The sequence below is a fragment of the Staurois parvus genome, unplaced genomic scaffold (genome assembly GCF_062004578.1).
Source record: "Staurois parvus isolate SC_StPar_1 unplaced genomic scaffold, SC_StPar_1.0 ptg003267l, whole genome shotgun sequence".
Classification (NCBI taxonomy): Eukaryota; Metazoa; Chordata; class Amphibia; order Anura; family Ranidae; genus Staurois; species Staurois parvus.
The window spans coordinates 49,174-68,066 of NW_028321063.1; the positions used below are offsets into that span (position 1 = coordinate 49,174).

The 18,893-nt window shown below is 60.4% G+C and overlaps 2 protein-coding genes across 2 annotated transcripts in view; both read right to left on the reverse strand.

The window, feature by feature from the left end:
- LOC149428393 (uncharacterized) overlaps positions 1-9,126 on the reverse strand; it is a 32,278-nt gene extending 23,152 nt beyond the window's left edge. The window contains exon 1 of the mRNA XM_089667469.1: positions 8,976-9,126. Coding sequence (XP_089523595.1) covers positions 8,976-9,051 — 76 coding nt within the window. The 5' untranslated portion in view covers positions 9,052-9,126. The remainder of the gene's footprint in view (positions 1-8,975) is intronic.
- Positions 9,127-16,737: 7,611 nt separating this feature from the next.
- LOC149428394 (uncharacterized) lies at positions 16,738-18,688 on the reverse strand (the record flags this gene model as incomplete). Its single annotated transcript, XM_089667470.1, has 1 exon — positions 16,738-18,688. A coding segment is annotated over one exon (1,139 nt), but the record flags the coding sequence as incomplete, so codon positions are not given.
- Between the last annotated feature and the right edge of the window lie 205 nt (positions 18,689-18,893).

Here is an 18,893-nt window from a genome sequence, read left to right on the forward strand (position 1 = left end):
CCCGATTCCTGCACCTTCACACCTCAGATCCCACCCCCCCGATTCCTGCACCTTCACACCTCAGATCCCACCCCCCCGATTCCTGCACCTTCACACCTCGGATCCCACCCCCCCCCCCGATTCCTGCACCTTCACACCTCAGATCCCACCCCCTCGATTCCTGCACCTTCACACCTCAGATTCCCCCCCCCCCCCGATTCCTGCACCTTCACACCTCAGATCCCCCCCCCCCCCGATTCCTGGACCTTCACACCTCAGATCCCCCCCCCCCCCCCCCCCAATTCCTGCACCTTCACGCCTCAGATCCCACCCCCCCGATTCCTGCACCTTCACGCCTCAGATCCCCCCCCCCCCCCCGATTCCTGCGCCTTCACACCTCAGATCCCCCACAGATTCCTGCACCTTCACACCTCAGATCCCACCCCCCCCCCCCCCCCCGATTCCTGCACCTACACACCTCAGACCCCCCCACCCCCCCGATTCCTGCACCTTCACGCCTCAGATCCCCCCCCCCAATTCCTGCACCTTCACACCTCAGATCCCCCCCCCATTCCTGCACCTTCACACCTCAGATCCCCCCCCGATTCCTGCACTTTCACACCTCAGATCCCACCCCCCCCGATTCCTGCACCTTCACGCCTCAGATCCCACCCCCCCGATTCCTGCACCTTCACGCCTCAGATCCCCCCCCCCCCAATTCCTGCACCTTCACACCTCAGATCCCACCCCCCCGATTCCTGCGCCTTCACACCTCAGATTCCCCCCCCCCCCCCCGATTCCTGCACCTTCACACCTCAGATCCCCCCCCCGATTCCTGCACTTTCACACCTCAGATCTCCCCCCCCCCCGCCCCCCCCGATTCCTGCACTTTCACACCTCAGACCTCCCCCCCCCCCCGATTCCTGCACCTTCACACCTCAGATCCCACCCCCCCAATTCCTGCACCTTCACACCTCAGATCCCACCCCCCCCCCCCCGATTCCTGCACCTACACACCTCAGACCCCCCCCAATTCCTGCACCTTCACACCTCAGATTCCCCCCCCCCCCCCGATTCCTGCACCTTCACACCTCAGATCCCCCCCCCGCCCCCCCCCCCCCCCCGATTCCTGCACCTTCACACCTCAGATTCCCCCCCCCATTCCTGCACCTTCACACCTCAGATCTCCCCCCCCCCCCCGCCCCCCCCGATTCCTGCACCTTCACACCTCAGATCCCACCCCCCCAATTCCTGCACCTTCACACCTCAGATCCCACCCCCCCCCCCCCCCCCCGATTCCTGCACCTACACACCTCAGACCCCCCCCCCCAATTCCTGCACCTTCACACCTCAGATTCCCCCCCCCCCCGATTCCTGCACCTTCACACCTCAGATCCCACCCCGCCCCCCCCCGATTCCTGCACCTTCACACCTCAGATCCCACCCCCCCCGATTCCTGCACCTTCACACCTCAGATCCCCCCCCCCCCCCCGATTCCTGCACCTTCACGCCTCAGATCCCACCCCCCCCGATTCCTGCACCTTCACACCTCAGATCCCCCCCCCCCCCCCCGATTCCTGCACCTTCACGCCTCAGATCCCCCCCCCCCCCCCCCAATTCCTGCACCTTCACACCTCAGATCCCACCCCCCCGATTCCTGCACCTTCACACCTCAGATCCCACCCCCCCGATTCCTGCGCCTTCACACCTCAGATCCCCCCCCCCCCCCCCCCGATTCCTGCACCTTCACACCTCAGATCCCCCCCCCCCCCCCCACAGATTCCTGCACTTTCACACCTCAGATCTCCCCCCCCCCCCCCGCCCCCCCCCGATTCCTGCACCTTCACACCTCAGATCCCACCCCCCCAATTCCTGCACCTTCACACCTCAGATCCCACCCCCCCCCCCCGATTCCTGCACCTACACACCTCAGACCCCCCCAATTCCTGCACCTTCACACCTCAGATTCCCCCCCCCCGATTCCTGCACCTTCACACCTCAGATCCCCCCCCGCCCCCCCCCCCCCCCGATTCCTGCACCTTCACACCTCAGATCCCACCCCCCTGATTCCTGCACCTTCACACCTCAGATCCCACCCCCCCGATTCCTGCACCTTCCCACCTCAGATCCCACCCCCCCGATTCCTGCACCTTCACACCTCAGATCCCACCCCCCTGATTCCTGCACCTACACACCTCAGACCCCCCCCCCCCCCCAATTCCTGCACCTTCACACCTCAGATTCCCCCCCCCCCCGATTCCTGCACCTTCACACCTCAGATCCCCCCCCCCCCCCCCCCGATTCCTGCACCTTCACACCTCAGATCCCCCCCCCCCCCCCCCAATTCCTGCACCTTCACACCTCAGATCCCACCCCCCCCCCCCCCCGATTCCTGCACCTTCACACCTCAGATTTCCCCCCCCCCCCCCCAATTCCTGCACCTTCACACCTCAGATCCCACCCCCCCGATTCCTGCACCTACACACCTCAGACCCCCCCCCCCCAATTCCTGCACCTTCACACCTCAGATTCCCCCCCCCCCCCCCGATTCCTGCACCTTCACACCTCAGATCCCCCCCCCCCCCCCGATTCCTGCACCTTCACACCTCAGATTCCCCCCCCCCCCCATTCCTGCACCTTCACACCTCAGATCCCACCCCCCCGATTCCTGCACCTTCACACCTCGGATCCCACCCCCCCCCCCCGATTCCTGCACCTTCACACCTCGGATCCCACCCCCCCCCCCCGATTCCTGCACCTTCACACCTCAGATCCCACCCCCCCCGATTCCTGCACCTACACACCTCAGACCCCCCCCCCCCCCCCCCAATTCCTGCACCTTCACACCTCAGATCCCCCCCCCCCCCGATTCCTGCACCTTCACACCTCAGATCCCACCCCCCGATTCCTGCACCTTCACACCTCAGATCCCCCCCCCCCGATTCCTGCACCTTCACACCTCGGATCCCAACCCCCCCCCCCCGATTCCTGCACCTTCACACCTCAGATCCCACCCCCCCGATTCCTGCACCTACACACCTCAGACCCCGCCCCCCCCAATTCCTGCACCTTCACACCTCAGATCCCCCCCCCCCCGATTCCTGCACCTTCACACCTCAGATCCCACCCCCCGATTCCTGCACCTTCACACCTCAGATCCCCCCCCCCCCCCGATTCCTGCACTTTCACACCTCAGATCTCCCCCCCCCCGCCGATTCCGGCACCTTCACACCTCAGATCCCACCCCCCCCGATTCCTGCACCTTCACACCTCAGATTCCCCCCCCCCCCCCGATTCCTGCACCTTCACACCTCAGATCCCACCCCCCCGATTCCTGCACCTACACACCTCAGACCCCCCCCAATTCCTGCACCTTCACACCTCAGATCCCACCCCCCCGATTCCTGCACCTACACACCTCAGACCCCCCCCCCCCAATTCCTGCACCTTCACACCTCGGATTCCCACCCCCCCCCCCCCCGATTCCTGCACCTTCACACCTCAGATCCCACCTTCCCCCCCGATTCCTGCACCTTCACACCTCGGATCCCACCCCCCCCCCCGATTCCTGCACCTTCACACCTCGGATCCCACCCCCCCCCCGATTCCTGCACCTTCACACCTCAGATCCCACCCCCCCCGATTCCTGCACCTACACACCTCAGACCCCCCCCCCCCCCCCCAATTCCTGCACCTTCACACCTCAGATCCCCCCCCCCCCCCGATTCCTGCACCTTCACACCTCAGATCCCACCCCCCGATTCCTGCACCTTCACACCTCAGATCCCCCCCCCCCCCCCCCGATTCCTGCACCTTCACACCTCGGATCCCAACCCCCCCCCCCCCGATTCCTGCACCTTCACACCTCAGATCCCACCCCCCCGATTCCTGCACCTACACACCTCAGACCCCGCCCCCCCCAATTCCTGCACCTTCACACCTCAGATCCCCCCCCCCCCCGATTCCTGCACCTTCACACCTCAGATCCCACCCCCCGATTCCTGCACCTTCACACCTCAGATCCCCCCCCCCCCCCCCGATTCCTGCACTTTCACACCTCAGATCTCCCCCCCCCCGCCGATTCCGGCACCTTCACACCTCAGATCCCACCCCCCCCGATTCCTGCACCTTCACACCTCAGATTCCCCCCCCCCCCCCGATTCCTGCACCTTCACACCTCAGATCCCACCCCCCCGATTCCTGCACCTACACACCTCAGACCCCCCCCAATTCCTGCACCTTCACACCTCAGATCCCACCCCCCCGATTCCTGCACCTACACACCTCAGACCCCCCCCCCCAATTCCTGCACCTTCACACCTCGGATTCCCACCCCCCCCCCCCCGATTCCTGCACCTTCACACCTCAGATCCCACCTTCCCCCCCGATTCCTGCACCTACACACCTCAGACCCCCCCCCCCCCCAATTCCTGCACCTTCACACCTCAGATTCCCCCCCCCCCCCCGATTCCTGCACCTTCACACCTCAGATCCCCCCCCCCCCCCCCCGATTCCTGCACCTTCACACCTCAGATCCCCCCCCCCCCCCCGATTCCTGCACCTTCACACCTCAGATCCCCCCCCCCCCCCCGATTCCTGCACCTTCACACCTCAGATCCCACCCCCCCCGATTCCTGCACCTTCACACCTCGGATTCCCACCCCACCCCCCCCCCCCCCCCCGATTCCTGCACCTTCACACCTCAGATCCCACCCCCCTGATTCCTGCACCTTCACACATCAGATCCCACCCCCCCGATTCCTGCACCTTCACACCTCGGATTCCCACCCCACCCCCCCCCCCCCCGATTCCTGCACCTTCACACCTCAGATCCCCCCCCGCCCCCCCCCCGATTCCTGCACCTTCACACCTCAGATCCCACCCCCCTGATTCCTGCACCTTCACACATCAGATCCCACCCCCCCGATTCCTGCACCTTCACACCTCGGATCCCTCCCCCCCCGATTCCTGCACCTTCACACCTCAGATCCCACCCCCCCGATTCCTGCACCTACACACCTCAGACCCCCCCCCCCCCCAATTCCTGCACCTTCACACCTCAGATTCCCCCCCCCCCCCCCCCGATTCCTGCACCTTCACACCTCAGACCCCCCCCCCCCCCAATTCCTGCACCTTCACACCTCAGATTCCCCCCCCCCAGATTCCTGCACCTTCACGCCTCAGATCCCACCCCCCCCGATTCCTGCACCTACACGCCTCAGATCCCACCCCCCCGATTCCTGCACCTTCACGCCTCAGATCCCCCCCCCCCCCCCCAATTCCTGCACCTTCACACCTCAGATCCCACCCCCCCGATTCCTGCACCTTCACACCTCAGATCCCACCCCCCCGATTCCTGCACCTTCACACCTCAGATCCCACCCCCCTGATTCCTGCACCTACACACCTCAGATCCCACCCCCCCCGATTCCTGCACCTTCACACCTCAGATCCCACCCCCCCGATTCCTGCACCTTCACACCTCAGATCCCACCCCCCCAATTCCTGCACCTTCACACCTCAGATCCCACCCCCCCCCCCCGATTCCTGCACCTTCACACCTCAGATCCCCCCCCCCCCCCCGATTCCTGCACCTTCACACCTCAGATCCCCCCCCCCCCCACAGATTCCTGCACCTTCACACCTCAGATCCCCCCCCCCCCCCCGATTCCTGCACTTTCACACCTCAGATCTCCCCCCCCCCCCCCGATTTCTGCACTTTCACACCTCAGATCTCCCCCCCCCCGCCCCCCCCCCGATTCCTGCACCTTCACACCTCAGATCCCACCCCCCCAATTCCTGCACCTTCACACCTCAGATCCCACCCCCCCCCCCCGATTCCTGCACCTACACACCTCAGACCCCCCCCCCAATTCCTGCACCTTCACACCTCAGATTCCCCCCCCGATTCCTGCACCTTCACACCTCAGATCCCCCCCCCGCCCCCCCCCCCCCGATTCCTGCACCTTCACACCTCAGATTCCCCCCCCCATTCCTGCACCTTCACACCTCAGATCCCACCCCCCTGATTCCTGCACCTTCACACCTCAGATCCCACCCCCCCGATTCCTGCACCTTCACACCTCGGATCCCACCCCCCCCCCCCCCCGATTCCTGCACCTTCACACCTCAGATTCCCCCCCCCATTCCTGCACCTTCACACCTCAGATCCCACCCCCCTGATTCCTGCACCTTCCCACCTCAGATCCCACCCCCCTGATTCCTGCACCTACACACCTCAGATCCCACCCCCCCGATTCCTGCACCTTCACACCTCAGATCCCACCCCCCCGATTCCTGCACCTTCACACCTCAGATCCCACCCCCCCAATTCCTGCACCTTCACACCTCAGATCCCACCCCCCCCCCCCCCCCCGATTCCTGCACCTTCACACCTCAGATTCCTCCCCCAATTCCTGCACCTTCACACCTCAGATCCCACCCCCCCCGATTCCTGCACCTACACACCTCAGACCCCCCCCCCCCCCCCCAATTCCTGCACCTTCACACCTCAGATTCCCCCCCCCCCCCGATTCCTGCACCTTCACACCTCAGATCCCCCCCCCCCCCCCGATTCCTGCACCTTCACACCTCAGATTCCCCCCCCCCCCCCCCGATTCCTGCACCTTCACACCTCAGATCCCACCCCCCCGATTCCTGCACCTTCACACCTCAGATCCCACCCCCCCGATTCCTGCGCCTTCACACCTCAGATCCCCCCCCGATTCCTGCACTTTCACACCTCAGACCCCCCCCCCCCCCAATTCCTGCACCTTCACACCTCAGATCCCACCCCCCCCCCATTCCTGCACCTACACACCTCAGACCCCCCCCCCCCCCCCCCCAATTCCTGCACCTTCACACCTCAGATTCCCCCCCCCGATTCCTGCACCTTCACACCTCAGATCCCACCCCCCCGATTCCTGCGCCTTCACACCTCAGATCCCACCCCCCCGATTCCTGCGCCTTCACACCTCAGATCCCCCCCCCCCCGATTCCTGCACCTTCACACCTCAGATTCCCCCCCCCCCCGATTCCTGCACCTTCACACCTCAGATCCCACCCCCCCCATTCCTGCACCTTCACACCTCAGATCCCACCCCCCGATTCCTGCACCTTCACACCTCAGATCCCACCCCCCCGATTCCTGCACCTTCACACCTCAGATCCCACCCCCCCGATTCCTGCACCTTCACACCTCAGATCTCCCCCCCCCCCCCCGCCCCCCCCGATTCCTGCACCTTCACACCTCAGATCCCACCCCCCCGATTCCTGCACCTTCACACCTCAGATCCCACCCCCCCCGATTCCTGCACCTTCACACCTCAGATCCCACCCCCCCGATTCCTGCACCTTCACACCTCAGATCTCCCCCCCCCCCCCCCGCCCCCCCCGATTCCTGCACCTTCACACCTCAGATCCCACCCCCCCGATTCCTGCACCTACACACCTCAGATCCCCCCCCCCCCATTCCTGCACCTTCACACCTCAGATCCCACCCCCCGATTCCTGCACCTTCACACCTCAGATCCCACCCCCCCCGATTCCTGCACCTTCACACCTCAGATCTCCCCCCCCCCCCGCCCCCACCGATTCCTGCACCTTCACACCTCAGATTCCCCCCCCCCCCCCCGATTCCTGCACCTTCACACCTCAGATTCCCCCCCCCCCCCCCCCCCGATTCCTGCATCTTCACACCTCAGACCCCCCCCAATTCCTGCACCTTCACACCTCAGATCCCCCCCCCTCCCGATTCCTGCACCTTCACACCTCAGATCCCCCCCCCTCCCGATTCCTGCACCTTCACACCTCAGATCCCCCCCCCCCCCCATTCCTGCACCTTCACACCTCAGATCCCACCCCCCGATTCCTGCACCTTCACACCTCAGATCCCACCCCCCGATTCCTGCACCTTCACACCTCAAGATCTCCCCCCCCCCCGCCCCGATTCCTGCACCTTCACACCTCAGATCCCACCCCCCTGATTCCTGCACCTACACACCTCAGACCCCCCCCCCCCCCCCCAATTCCTGCACCTTCACACCTCAGATCCCCCCCCCCCCATACCTGCACCTTCATACCTCAGATCCCACCCCCCGATTCCTGCACCTTCACACCTCGGATCCCACCCCCCCGAATCCTGCACCTACACACCTCAGACCCCCCCCCCCCCAATTCCTGCACCTTCACACCTCAGATTCCCCCCCCCCCCCCCATTCCTGCACCTTCACACCTCAGATCCCACCCCCCCCCCCCCGATTCCTGCACCTTCACACCTCAGATCCCACCCCCCCGATTCCTGCACCTTCACACCTCAGATCCCACCCCCCCCGATTCCTGCACCTTCACACCTCAGATCCCACCCCCCCCCCCCCCGATTCCTGCACCTTCACACCTCAGATTCCCCCCCCCCCCCGATTCCTGCACCTTCACACCTCAGATCCCACCCACCCCCCCCCCCGATTCCTGCACCTTCACACCTCAGATCCCCCCCCCCCATTCCTGCACCTTCACACCTCAGATCCCCCCCCCCCCGATTCCTGCACCTTCACACTTCAGATCCCCCCCATTCCTGAACCATCACACCCCCGATTCTGGCACCTTCACACCTCAGATCCCCCCCCCCCCCCGATTCCTGCACCTTCACACCTCAGATTCCCCCCCCCCCGATTCCTGCACCTTCACACCTCAGATCCCACCCCCCCGATTCCTGCACCTTCACACCCCAGATCCCCCCCCCCCCCGATTCCTGCACCTTCACACCTCAGATCCCACCCCCCCGATTCCTGCACCTTCACATAGCAGCTGCCAATTGGAAAAATACGTCTCGGGACTCCTCCCCGCCAACTGCCACTTCCTGGCCTGTTGTTCTCATTGGACAAGGGAAGGACAGCCGGCAGTTCTAAAGTCAACCAGCTTCATAGGAAGTACACTGGGGGAGGGGGGTCTTCCTAGAGGCAGACCACTCCCACAGCGCTGTGGGCGGAGCTCCTTACCTGTGGACAGTATACATTGGTAGTTGTCCCTCATGACGCTGCAATACAGATCCCGCTGGGAGGAGCTAAGAGTCATCCATTCACTGCGCGAGAAATACACCGCCACCTCATCAAATGTCGGGGTACCCTGCAGGGGGGAGAAAGAGGACCCGTCACCACAGAGCCGCAAAGGGGACCCCTCCCCCCACCAGGGACGCAAAGGGGACCCCTCCCCCCACCAGGGACGCAAAGGGGACCCCTCCCCCCACCAGGGACGCAAAGGGGACCCCTCACAGAGCCGCAAAGGGGACCCCTCCCCCCACCAGGGACGCAAAGGGAACCCCTCCCCCCACCAGGGCCGCAAAGGGGACCCCTCACAGAGCCGCAAAGGGGACCCCTCACCCACCAGGGCCGCAAAGGGGACCCCTCCCCCCACCAGGGACGCAAAGGGGACCCCTCACAGAGCCGCAAAGGGGACCCCTCCCCCCACCAGGGACGCAAAGGGAACCCCTCCCCCCACCAGGGCCGCAAAGGGGACCCCTCACAGAGCCGCAAAGGGGACCCCTCACCCACCAGGGCCGCAAAGGGGACCCCTCCCCCCACCAGGGATGCAAAGGGGACCCCTCACAGAGCCGCAAAGGGGACCCCTCCCCCCACCAGGGACGCAAAGGGAACCCCTCCCCCCACCAGGGCCGCAAAGGGGACCCCTCACAGAGCCGCAAAGGGGACCCCTCACCCACCAGGGCCGCAAAGGGGACCCCTCCCCCACCAGGGCCGCAAAAGGGACCCCTCCCCCACAAGGGATGCAAAGGGGACCCCTCACAGATTATTGTAGGATGTCTCACCTCCGACACCCCGATAGTCTCCCCTCCCCCCGGGTCTCTCACCCCCCCGTTCCTCTCCCCTCCGCCGGCCATTCTGCAGTCTGAGAAACCCCGCCCCCTCCCGGCATGCACCTCACCGCCATCCAATCAACGTCTTCCGACATGGGCGGAGCGCTGACGAGATCCGCCCCCTACGCTGGAATAGTCACGTGTCACAAGAGTCCGACAGAAGCTGCGGAGGAGGCGGCCGGGGAGAGACACCGGAAACCCCGCCCATACCGGGCCCGACCGAGGAGACGGGTCACCATGGAGACGGGGGGCGGGACCCACTACTGACTGACCACTCCCACCATGTCATCTCCATCCTCACCCTGACCCATCCTCCATGTCATCTCCATCCTCACCCCAACCCATCCTCCGTGTCATCTCCCATCCTCACCCCAACCCATCCTCCGTGTCATCTCCATCCTCACCCCGACACATCCTCCGTGTCATCTCCATCCTCACCCTGACACATCCTCCGTGTCATCTCCATCCTCACCCCGACACATCCTCCAGCCACCAATGGCAGCTTTTGGCAGATAGGTCTGTGCTCCTCAGGGGCGGGGTTTCAACATCTCTATCACCCAATAGCAGCATGACGTGTGAGTTCAAACTCTGGGGCGGGGCTACTGCGCCTGTGACGGAGGAGTGATCTGATTGGTGGAGAATCTTCCATGAACGTCGGGATCTGTACACGGGAAGGACGCACAGCGCGGGGGACAACCAATGAGCCGCCATGTTGGAAACCTCCCCCCCCCCCCCCCGACACACTGGAATGGGGTGCACAGACCTCCCCCCCCGACACACTGGAATGGGGTGCACAGACCTCCCCCCCCGACACACTGGAATGGGGTGCACAGACCTCCCCGACACACTGGAATGGGGTGCACAGACCTCCCCGACACACTGGAATGGGGTGCACAGACCTCCCCGACACACTGGAATGGGGTGCACAGACCTCCCCGACACACTGGAATGGGGTGCACAGACCTCCCCCCCCCCCCCCCCGACACACTGGAATGGGGTGCACAGACCTCCCCCCCCCGACACACTGGAATGGGGTGCACAGACCTCCCCCCCCCCCGACACACTGGAATGGGGTGCACAGACCTCCCCCCCCGACACACTGGAATGGGGTGCACAGACCACCCCCCCCGACACACTGGAATGGGGTGCACAGACCTCCCCCCCCCCCCCCGACACACTGGAATGGGGTGCACAGACCTCCCCGACACACTGGAATGGGGTGCACAGACCTCCCCCCCCGACACACTGGAATGGGGTGCACAGACCTCCCCCCCCCCGACACACTGGAATGGGGTGCACAGACCTCCCCCCCCCGACACACTGGAATGGGGTGCACAGACCTCCCCCCCCCCGACACACTGGAATGGGGTGCACAGACCTCCCCCCCCAATGGGCACAGCTCCGACCTCGGTGTTGAGGCCTCAGACCCTCCAGCTGGGCCACACCCCGGTCCTGGAGGCTACAACGAGCCACAAGTTGGCCACCCAAGAACAATGCTCAGGATTGGCTGCGGTGGGGAACCCGAACAGTCCACACTGACCGCGCCCCAGATATAGGACCAGGCATTACCCAGAAGCCCTTTCTCTACAGATTCCTCCCCATTGGGGTCTGATGGGTTCTCAGAGTCTTCCTTTCATGACTGGAGCCGTGTAATCACCTCAGACTGTCTACTTCCCAAAATGGGGTCATTTGGGGGGATTTGTACCGTCCCGACATTTGGGGGGGGATTCGTACATCCTGACATTTGGGGGGGATTCGTACCGTCCTGACATTTGGGGGGATTCGTACATCCTGACATTTGGGGGGGATTCGTACCGTCCCGACATTTGGGGGGATTCGTACCCTCCTGACATTTGGGGGGATTTGTACCATCCTGACATTTGGGGGATATCTGTACCATCCTGACATTTGGGGGGATTTGTACCATCCTGACATTTGGGGGATATCTGTACCGTCCTGACATTTGGGGGGGATATCTGTACTGTCCTGACATTTGGGGGGGTTCGCACCTTCCTGACCGGAGGTCGGCTGTCAGTACATCTCTGTCCATGGACATGGAACAGAATACATTTTGGCCTAAATTTTGATGGAATTTGATTTTATTGGATGTTTCATAAAAAAAGTAGAATTTTTTTTTTTAACTTTTCTTTTTTTCTCACTTAGATAATAATTAAACCCGGAGGAGATCACAGACCACCGAAAGAAAGCTCTATTTTCACAGAACGAAAATGATAAAAATGTTGCATGACCGAGCAATTGCCAGTAAAGTAGAGCAGTGCTGAATATGGAAAAAAAAAAAAGTGTGTGGGGGGGGGGTAAAACCTTTCAGAGGTCACATGGTTAACAACCACTGGAAGGAAATGGCATTAAGAAGTATCCCCCCCCCCCCCCCCCCGGCAATGCTGCTCCCCTGCCGGCCATTCACATCTCCAGGTAGACAGGATCCAAATATCAATTGCCGGATACGGTCATTGGCCGAACGGGGAGGATGTCACTCCTACGCATGCGCGGGAGTTCACTCAGATCCGGCATTGCCAGATTCATACAGTGAGCTGCACGCATGCGCGGAAGTTCACTCAGAATCGGCATTGACAGATTTGTACGCTGAGTTGCACGCATGCGCAGCAGTTCAATCAGATCCGCAATTGCCAGATTCATACAGTAAGCTGCACACATGCGCAGGAGTCCGGTCAGAACCGGCATTGCCAGATTCATACACCGAATTGCATGCATGTGCGGGAGTTCACTCAGATCCGGCATTGCCAGATTCATACACTAAGCTGCACGCATGCGCAGGAGTTCTATAAGATCCAGCATTGCCAGATTCGTACACTGAGCTGCACGCATGCGCGGGAGTTCACTCAGATCCGGCATTGCCAGATTCATACAGTGAGCTGCACGCATGCGCAGGAGTTCAATAAGATCCGGCATTGCCAGATTCGTACACTGAGCTGCACGCATGCGCGGGAATTCACTCAGATCCAACATTGCCAGATTTGTAGTGAGCTGCACGCATGCGCGGGGGTTCACTCAGATTCGGCATTGCCAGATTCATACGCTGAGCAGCATGCATGCAGAGGACTTCACTCAGATTCGGCATTGCCAGATTTGTACGCTGAGCAGCATGCATGCAGAGGACTTCACTCAGATTCGGCATTGCCAGATTTGTACGCTGAGTTGCACGCATGCGCGGGAGTTACATCAGATCTGGCATTGCCAGATTCATACACTGAGCTGCACGCATGCGCGGGAGTTACATCAGATCTGGCATTGCCAGATTCATACACTGAGTTGCACGCATGCGCGGGAGTTCAATCAGATCCGGCATTGCCAGATTCGTACACTGAGCTGCACGCATGCGCGGGAGTCCGGTCAGATCCGGCATTGCCAGATTCGTACAGTGAGCTGCACGCATGCGCGGGAGTTCAATCAGAACCGACATTGCCAGATTCGTACACTGAGCTGCACGCATGTGCAGCAGTTCACTCAGATCTAGTATTGCCAGATTCGTATATATGGAGCTGCACACATGCATGGGAGTTCACTCAGATTCGGCATTGCCAGATTCGTACACGGAGTTGCACGCATGCGCAGGAGTTCACTCAGATACGGCACTGCCAGATTCGTACGCTGACCTGCACACATGCGTGGGAGTCCGGTCTGATCCAGCATTGCCAGATTTGTACACTGAGTTGCACGCATGCGAGGGAGTTCAATCAGATTCAGCAATGCCAGATTCGTACACTGAGCTGCACACATGCGCGGGAGTTCACTCAGATACGGCACTGCCAGATTCGTACGCTGACCTGCATGCATGCGCAGCAGTTCACTGAGATCCGGCATTGCCAGATTCGTACGCTGAGTTGTACGCATGCGCAGGAGTTCACTCGGATCCAGCATTGCCAGATTCGTACAGTGAGCTGCACATATGCGCGGGAGTCCGGTCAGATCCAGCATTGCCAGATTTGTACACTGAGTTGCACGCATGCGAGGGAGTTCAATCAGATTCAGCAATGCCAGATTCGTACACTGAGCTGCACACATGCGTGGGAGTCCGGTCAGATCCAGCATTGCCAGATTTGTACGCTGAGTTGTACGCATGCGCAGGAGTTCACTCGGATCCAGCATTGCCAGATTCGTACAGTGAGCTGCACATATGCGCGGGAGTCCGGTCAGATCCAGCATTGCCAGATTTGTACGCTGAGTTGCACGCATGCGCGGGAGATACATCAGATCTGGCATTGCCAGATTCGTACACTGAGCTGCACGCATGCGCGGGAGATCAATCAGATCCGGCATTGCCAGATTCTTACAGTGAGCTGCACGCATGCATGGGAGTTTACTTAGATCCAGCATTGCTAGATTTATACAGTGAGCTGCACGCATGCGCGGGAGTTCAATCAGAACCGACATTGCCAGATTCGTACACTGAGCTGCACGCATGTGCAGCAGTTCACTCAGATCTAGTATTGCCAGATTCGTATATATGGAGCTGCACACATGCATGGGAGTTCACTCAGATACGGCATTGCCAGATTCGTACGCTGACCTGCACACATGCGTGGGAGTCCGGTCTGATCCAGCATTGCCAGATTTGTACACTGAGTTGCACGCATGCGAGGGAGTTCAATCAGATTCAGCAATGCCAGATTCGTACACTGAGCTGCACACATGCGCGGGAGTTCACTCAGATACGGCACTGCCAGATTCGTACGCTGACCTGCATGCATGCGCAGCAGTTCACTGAGATCCGGCATTGCCAGATTCGTACACTGAGCTGCACACATGCGTGGGAGTCCGGTCAGATCCAGCATTGCCAGATTTGTACGCTGAGTTGCACGCATGCGCGGGAGTTACATCAGATCTGGCATTGCCAGATTTGTACACTGAGCTGCACGCATGCGTGGGAATTCACTCAGAACCGGCATTGCCAGATTCGTACAGTGAGCTGCACGCATGCGCGGGAGTTCAATCAGAACCGACATTGCCAGATTCGTACACTGAGCTGCACGCATGTGCAGCAGTTCACTCAGATCTAGTATTGCCAGATTCGTATATATGGAGCTGCACGCATGCATGGGAGTTCACTCAGATACGGCACTGCCAGATTCGTACGCTGATCTGCATGCATGCGCAGCAGTTCACTGAGATCCGGCATTGCCAGATTCGTACACTGAGCTTCCCGCATGCGCAGGAGTTCAAAAAGATCCGGCATTTCCAGATTCGTACACTGAGCTGCACGCATGCGCGGAAGTTCACTCAGATTCGGCAATGCCAGATTCGTACGCTGAGCTACACACATGCGCGGGAATACGGTCAGATCCAGCATTGCCAGATTTGTACGCTGAGTTGCACGCATGCGTGGGAGTTCAATCAGATCTGGCATTGCCAGATTCGTAAACTGAGCTGCACGCATGCGCGGGAGTTCAATCAGATCCGGCATTGATAGATTTGTACGCTGAGTTGCACGCATGCGCAGCAGTTCAATAAGATCTGGTATTGCCAGATTCGTACACTGAGCTGCACACATGGGCGGGAGTTCAATCAGAACTGACATTGCCAGATTCATACACTGAGCTGCACGCATGCGTGGGAGTTAACTCAGATCCGGCATTGCCAGATTCTTACAGTGAGCTACACGCATGCGTAGGAGTTCAATAAGATCCGGCATTTCCAGATTCGTACACTGAGCTGCACGCATGCGCGGAAGTTCACTGCGTGGGAATTCACTCAGATTCGGCATTGCCAGATTCGTACATTGAGCTGCACACATGTGCAGGAGTCCGGTTAGATCCAGCATTGCCAGATTTGTACACTGAGTTGCACGCATGCGCGGGAGTTCAATCAGATCCGGCATTGACAGATTTGTACACTGAGCTGCATGCATGCACGGGAGTCCGGTCAGATCCGGCATTTCCAGATTTGTACACTGAGTTGCACACATGCGCAGCAGTTCACTCAGATCCAGCATTGCCAGATTCGTATATATGGAGCTGCACGCATGCACGGGAGTTCACTCAGATTCGGCATTGCCAGATTCGAAAACTGAGCTGCACGCATGCGCGGGAATTCACTCAGATCCGGCATGGTCAGATTCGTACACTGAGCTGCACGCATGCGCAGGAGTTCAATAAGATCCAGCATTGCCAGATTTGTACACTGAGTTGCACGCATGCGCGAGAGTTCACTCAGATTCGGCATTTTCAGATTCGTACAGTGAGCTGCACGCATGCGCAGGAGTTCACTCAGATCCGCAATTGCCAGATTCGTACACTGAGTTGCACGCATGCGCGGGAGTTTACTCAGATCCGGCATTGCCAGATTCGTACACTGAGCTGCACGCATGCGGAGGACTTCTCAGATCCAGCATTGCCAGATTTGTACAGTGAGCTGCACGCATGCGCGGGAGTTCACAGAGATCCGACATATTCGTACAGTGAGCTGCACGCATGCGCGGGAGTTCACAGAGATCCGACATATTCGTACAGTGAGCTGCACGCATGTGTTCACTCAGATTTGGCATTGCCAGATTCGTACTGAGTTGCACGCATACGCGGGAGTTCAATTACATCCGTCATTGCCAAATTCATACACTGAGCTGCACGCATGCGCAGAAGTTCACTCAGATCCGGCATTGCCAGATTCGTACAGTGAGCTGCAGGCATGCACGGGGGTACACTCAGATCCAGCATTACCAGATTCATACACTGATCTGCACGCATGCGCGGCTCGCTGCACAGGGGCGAGTAACTTTCATACAGGAGACAACGCAGGTCTCTTCGGCCTCAGAATTCCTGCCTGTTCACCAGCACCGAGCTCCTCCTGGAAAGTGAAATCACCGAATATTCACCAAGACATGCGTTTGCATCACAAGAAGCAGGAACATCGAATCATAAAACATCTCATTTATTGCATGAAAAGCGTAAAAGGTCGAGTCACCGGAAACAGCCGAGCCCCTCCCCCGGCCTGTCCCCTTCCATTCTCATGCCTTGTGGTCCCAAGAGCGCAGCCGGCATTTACAAAACATTTGATGTTCGGGGCCCCGGCGGGACGTACTTTGGAACGGGAATTCGATCTGCGAGATCCGAAATCCATCATGGAACTAAAAACGTTTCATAAAATTAATGAGGCGAGGAAAAAAAAAAACAAAAAAAAAAACATTTAGTCGCTCTTCAGCATTCGTTCTCCGTACAAAAAAAAAAAACAAAAAACAGTGACGTCTACAGAACGCGCGCTTCGTTCACGCTACGGGGGATAAGAATTCATCGCCCTCCCGCGGCGTCTCTGGCCAATCGGATTCCAGGAAAGACCAAAAAAAAAAAAAAATCGTTCACCGGTTTAAGGCTCGTAACTAAAAGGAGATCAGAAAAATAGAACTATATTTTATATTTCCCCGTCGCCCCTCCCCCACCCCCTCAAATCTCTCTTTACAAAAACGCGCCCTTTAAATTTTCCCAGAGTAGCGCACAGCCTGAGGTCATGTGACTAAAGGGGGGGGGGCCGCCTCCCTCGCGGTCGGAAATTCTCGGATGTCTGTGCGGTCTGTGAACCTAGCAGGACAGTTCGTTCGGACGACGCGCCCTCCATTTTTTTTTTTTTTTTTCTCCAGTGTGGTCGCCGGCAGGTAGGCGGGATTATAATGTCTGCAGCCAATGAGCTAGCACAGTCTAAAAAAAAAAAAAGGGGCGGGGAAGGGCCGAGCTCAGCTTTTGGAGGAAGTTCCTGGAGCGGCTCGGATGGGGCGCGCGGGCTCGGGGGTCGGTCTGACGAGCCGCGGGCGCCCCCTGCGTCTTCCTGTGGTGGTCGGGGGGGTTCGCTGATCGGCGGCGGCCGCCGCCGCCGCCTTGGGAGTTTCGGGAGCAGCTTTGGGGCTTTCGGGTTCCTCCACCTTGGTGGGCGGTATCGAGCCGTTGGCGGCGGATTGGTTGAGACGGGCGGCGGCTCGCTCCTGCCTGAGCTGACGCAGTTCGTCGCGAATGTCCGTCAGCACGCCCAGCAGTTGCTGCTGCAGCTCTCGGTCCTGCGCGTGTTGCTGCTGCTGGCGGGCCCTCTCCTCCTCCCAGATGCCCAGCTCCTGGTCGTACATGCGGTCCCAGCGCTCCTCCAGCTCCAACAGCCGCTGCATCTTGGCCTTCACCTCGTCCTTGCTGTCGCCGGTCTCGCAGGAGCAGTCCCCATTGGTGGGAAGGTCGGTGCCGGAAGGCGGGTCTCCGTCCTGGGAAGTGGTGGAAGGCAGAGAGTCCTCCACCGCGTTGTCACTGGGCTGCGGGGACGCCGATTGCCCCTCCCACTCGTCCGGGCTGTCCGGCAGGGGGGAGTTCTTTCCCGCGTCTTGGCTGTCCCCCTCTTCCTCCTCCTCGTCCTCATCCTCCTCCTCCACTTTTAGCTTCACCATCTCGGTGGTGCCGTGGGCCGCCGCCGCCGCCGAGTCGTCTCCGTTCCACTTGGCGGTCGCATTGGAGACGGAACCCTCGGGGGAGGAGACTACGGAGCTCTGAGACTCGCAGCGGGCCGGGATCGCGACGGCCTGCGTCGTTAATACTTCCTGCTTCACGGTGAGGATCTGCGGCGCGGCCGCCACGATCGTCTGCTGGAGCGGAAGGAGGTTCGGTGTGGTCACCAAGGCGCCCAAATCCTTCACCGCCGACCAAGTCTCTGAGAAAGGTTTAATGGCGAGCGACGGAGCGACTGTCGGAAGGAGCGTCTGAGGGACCGCGGGAGTGACGTCCATGTCTTGCTCTTCGTTGTCCCCGTCTTCCGATAGGACGAAGGACAGCTGGGCCGGGGAGGTGCTGATCAGCGGTGACAACAGAGAGATCTCGGCGTTCGGTCGGGGGCTCCCTGGGGGGGAACAGAAGACATATTGTAGTTACTAAAGAAGCTGCAACCAATCCGCTATCAGCATGTCAATCAAATTATCCCGTTCCCGCCGACGTCACACAAATACGCGGCCTCGCAGGACGGGGCTCTAATCCGGGGGGGGCCGCATATTGGTTTACCTGTCTTTGTGCCGGGAACATGCCGCACAGAGCGCCCCCAGGACAAG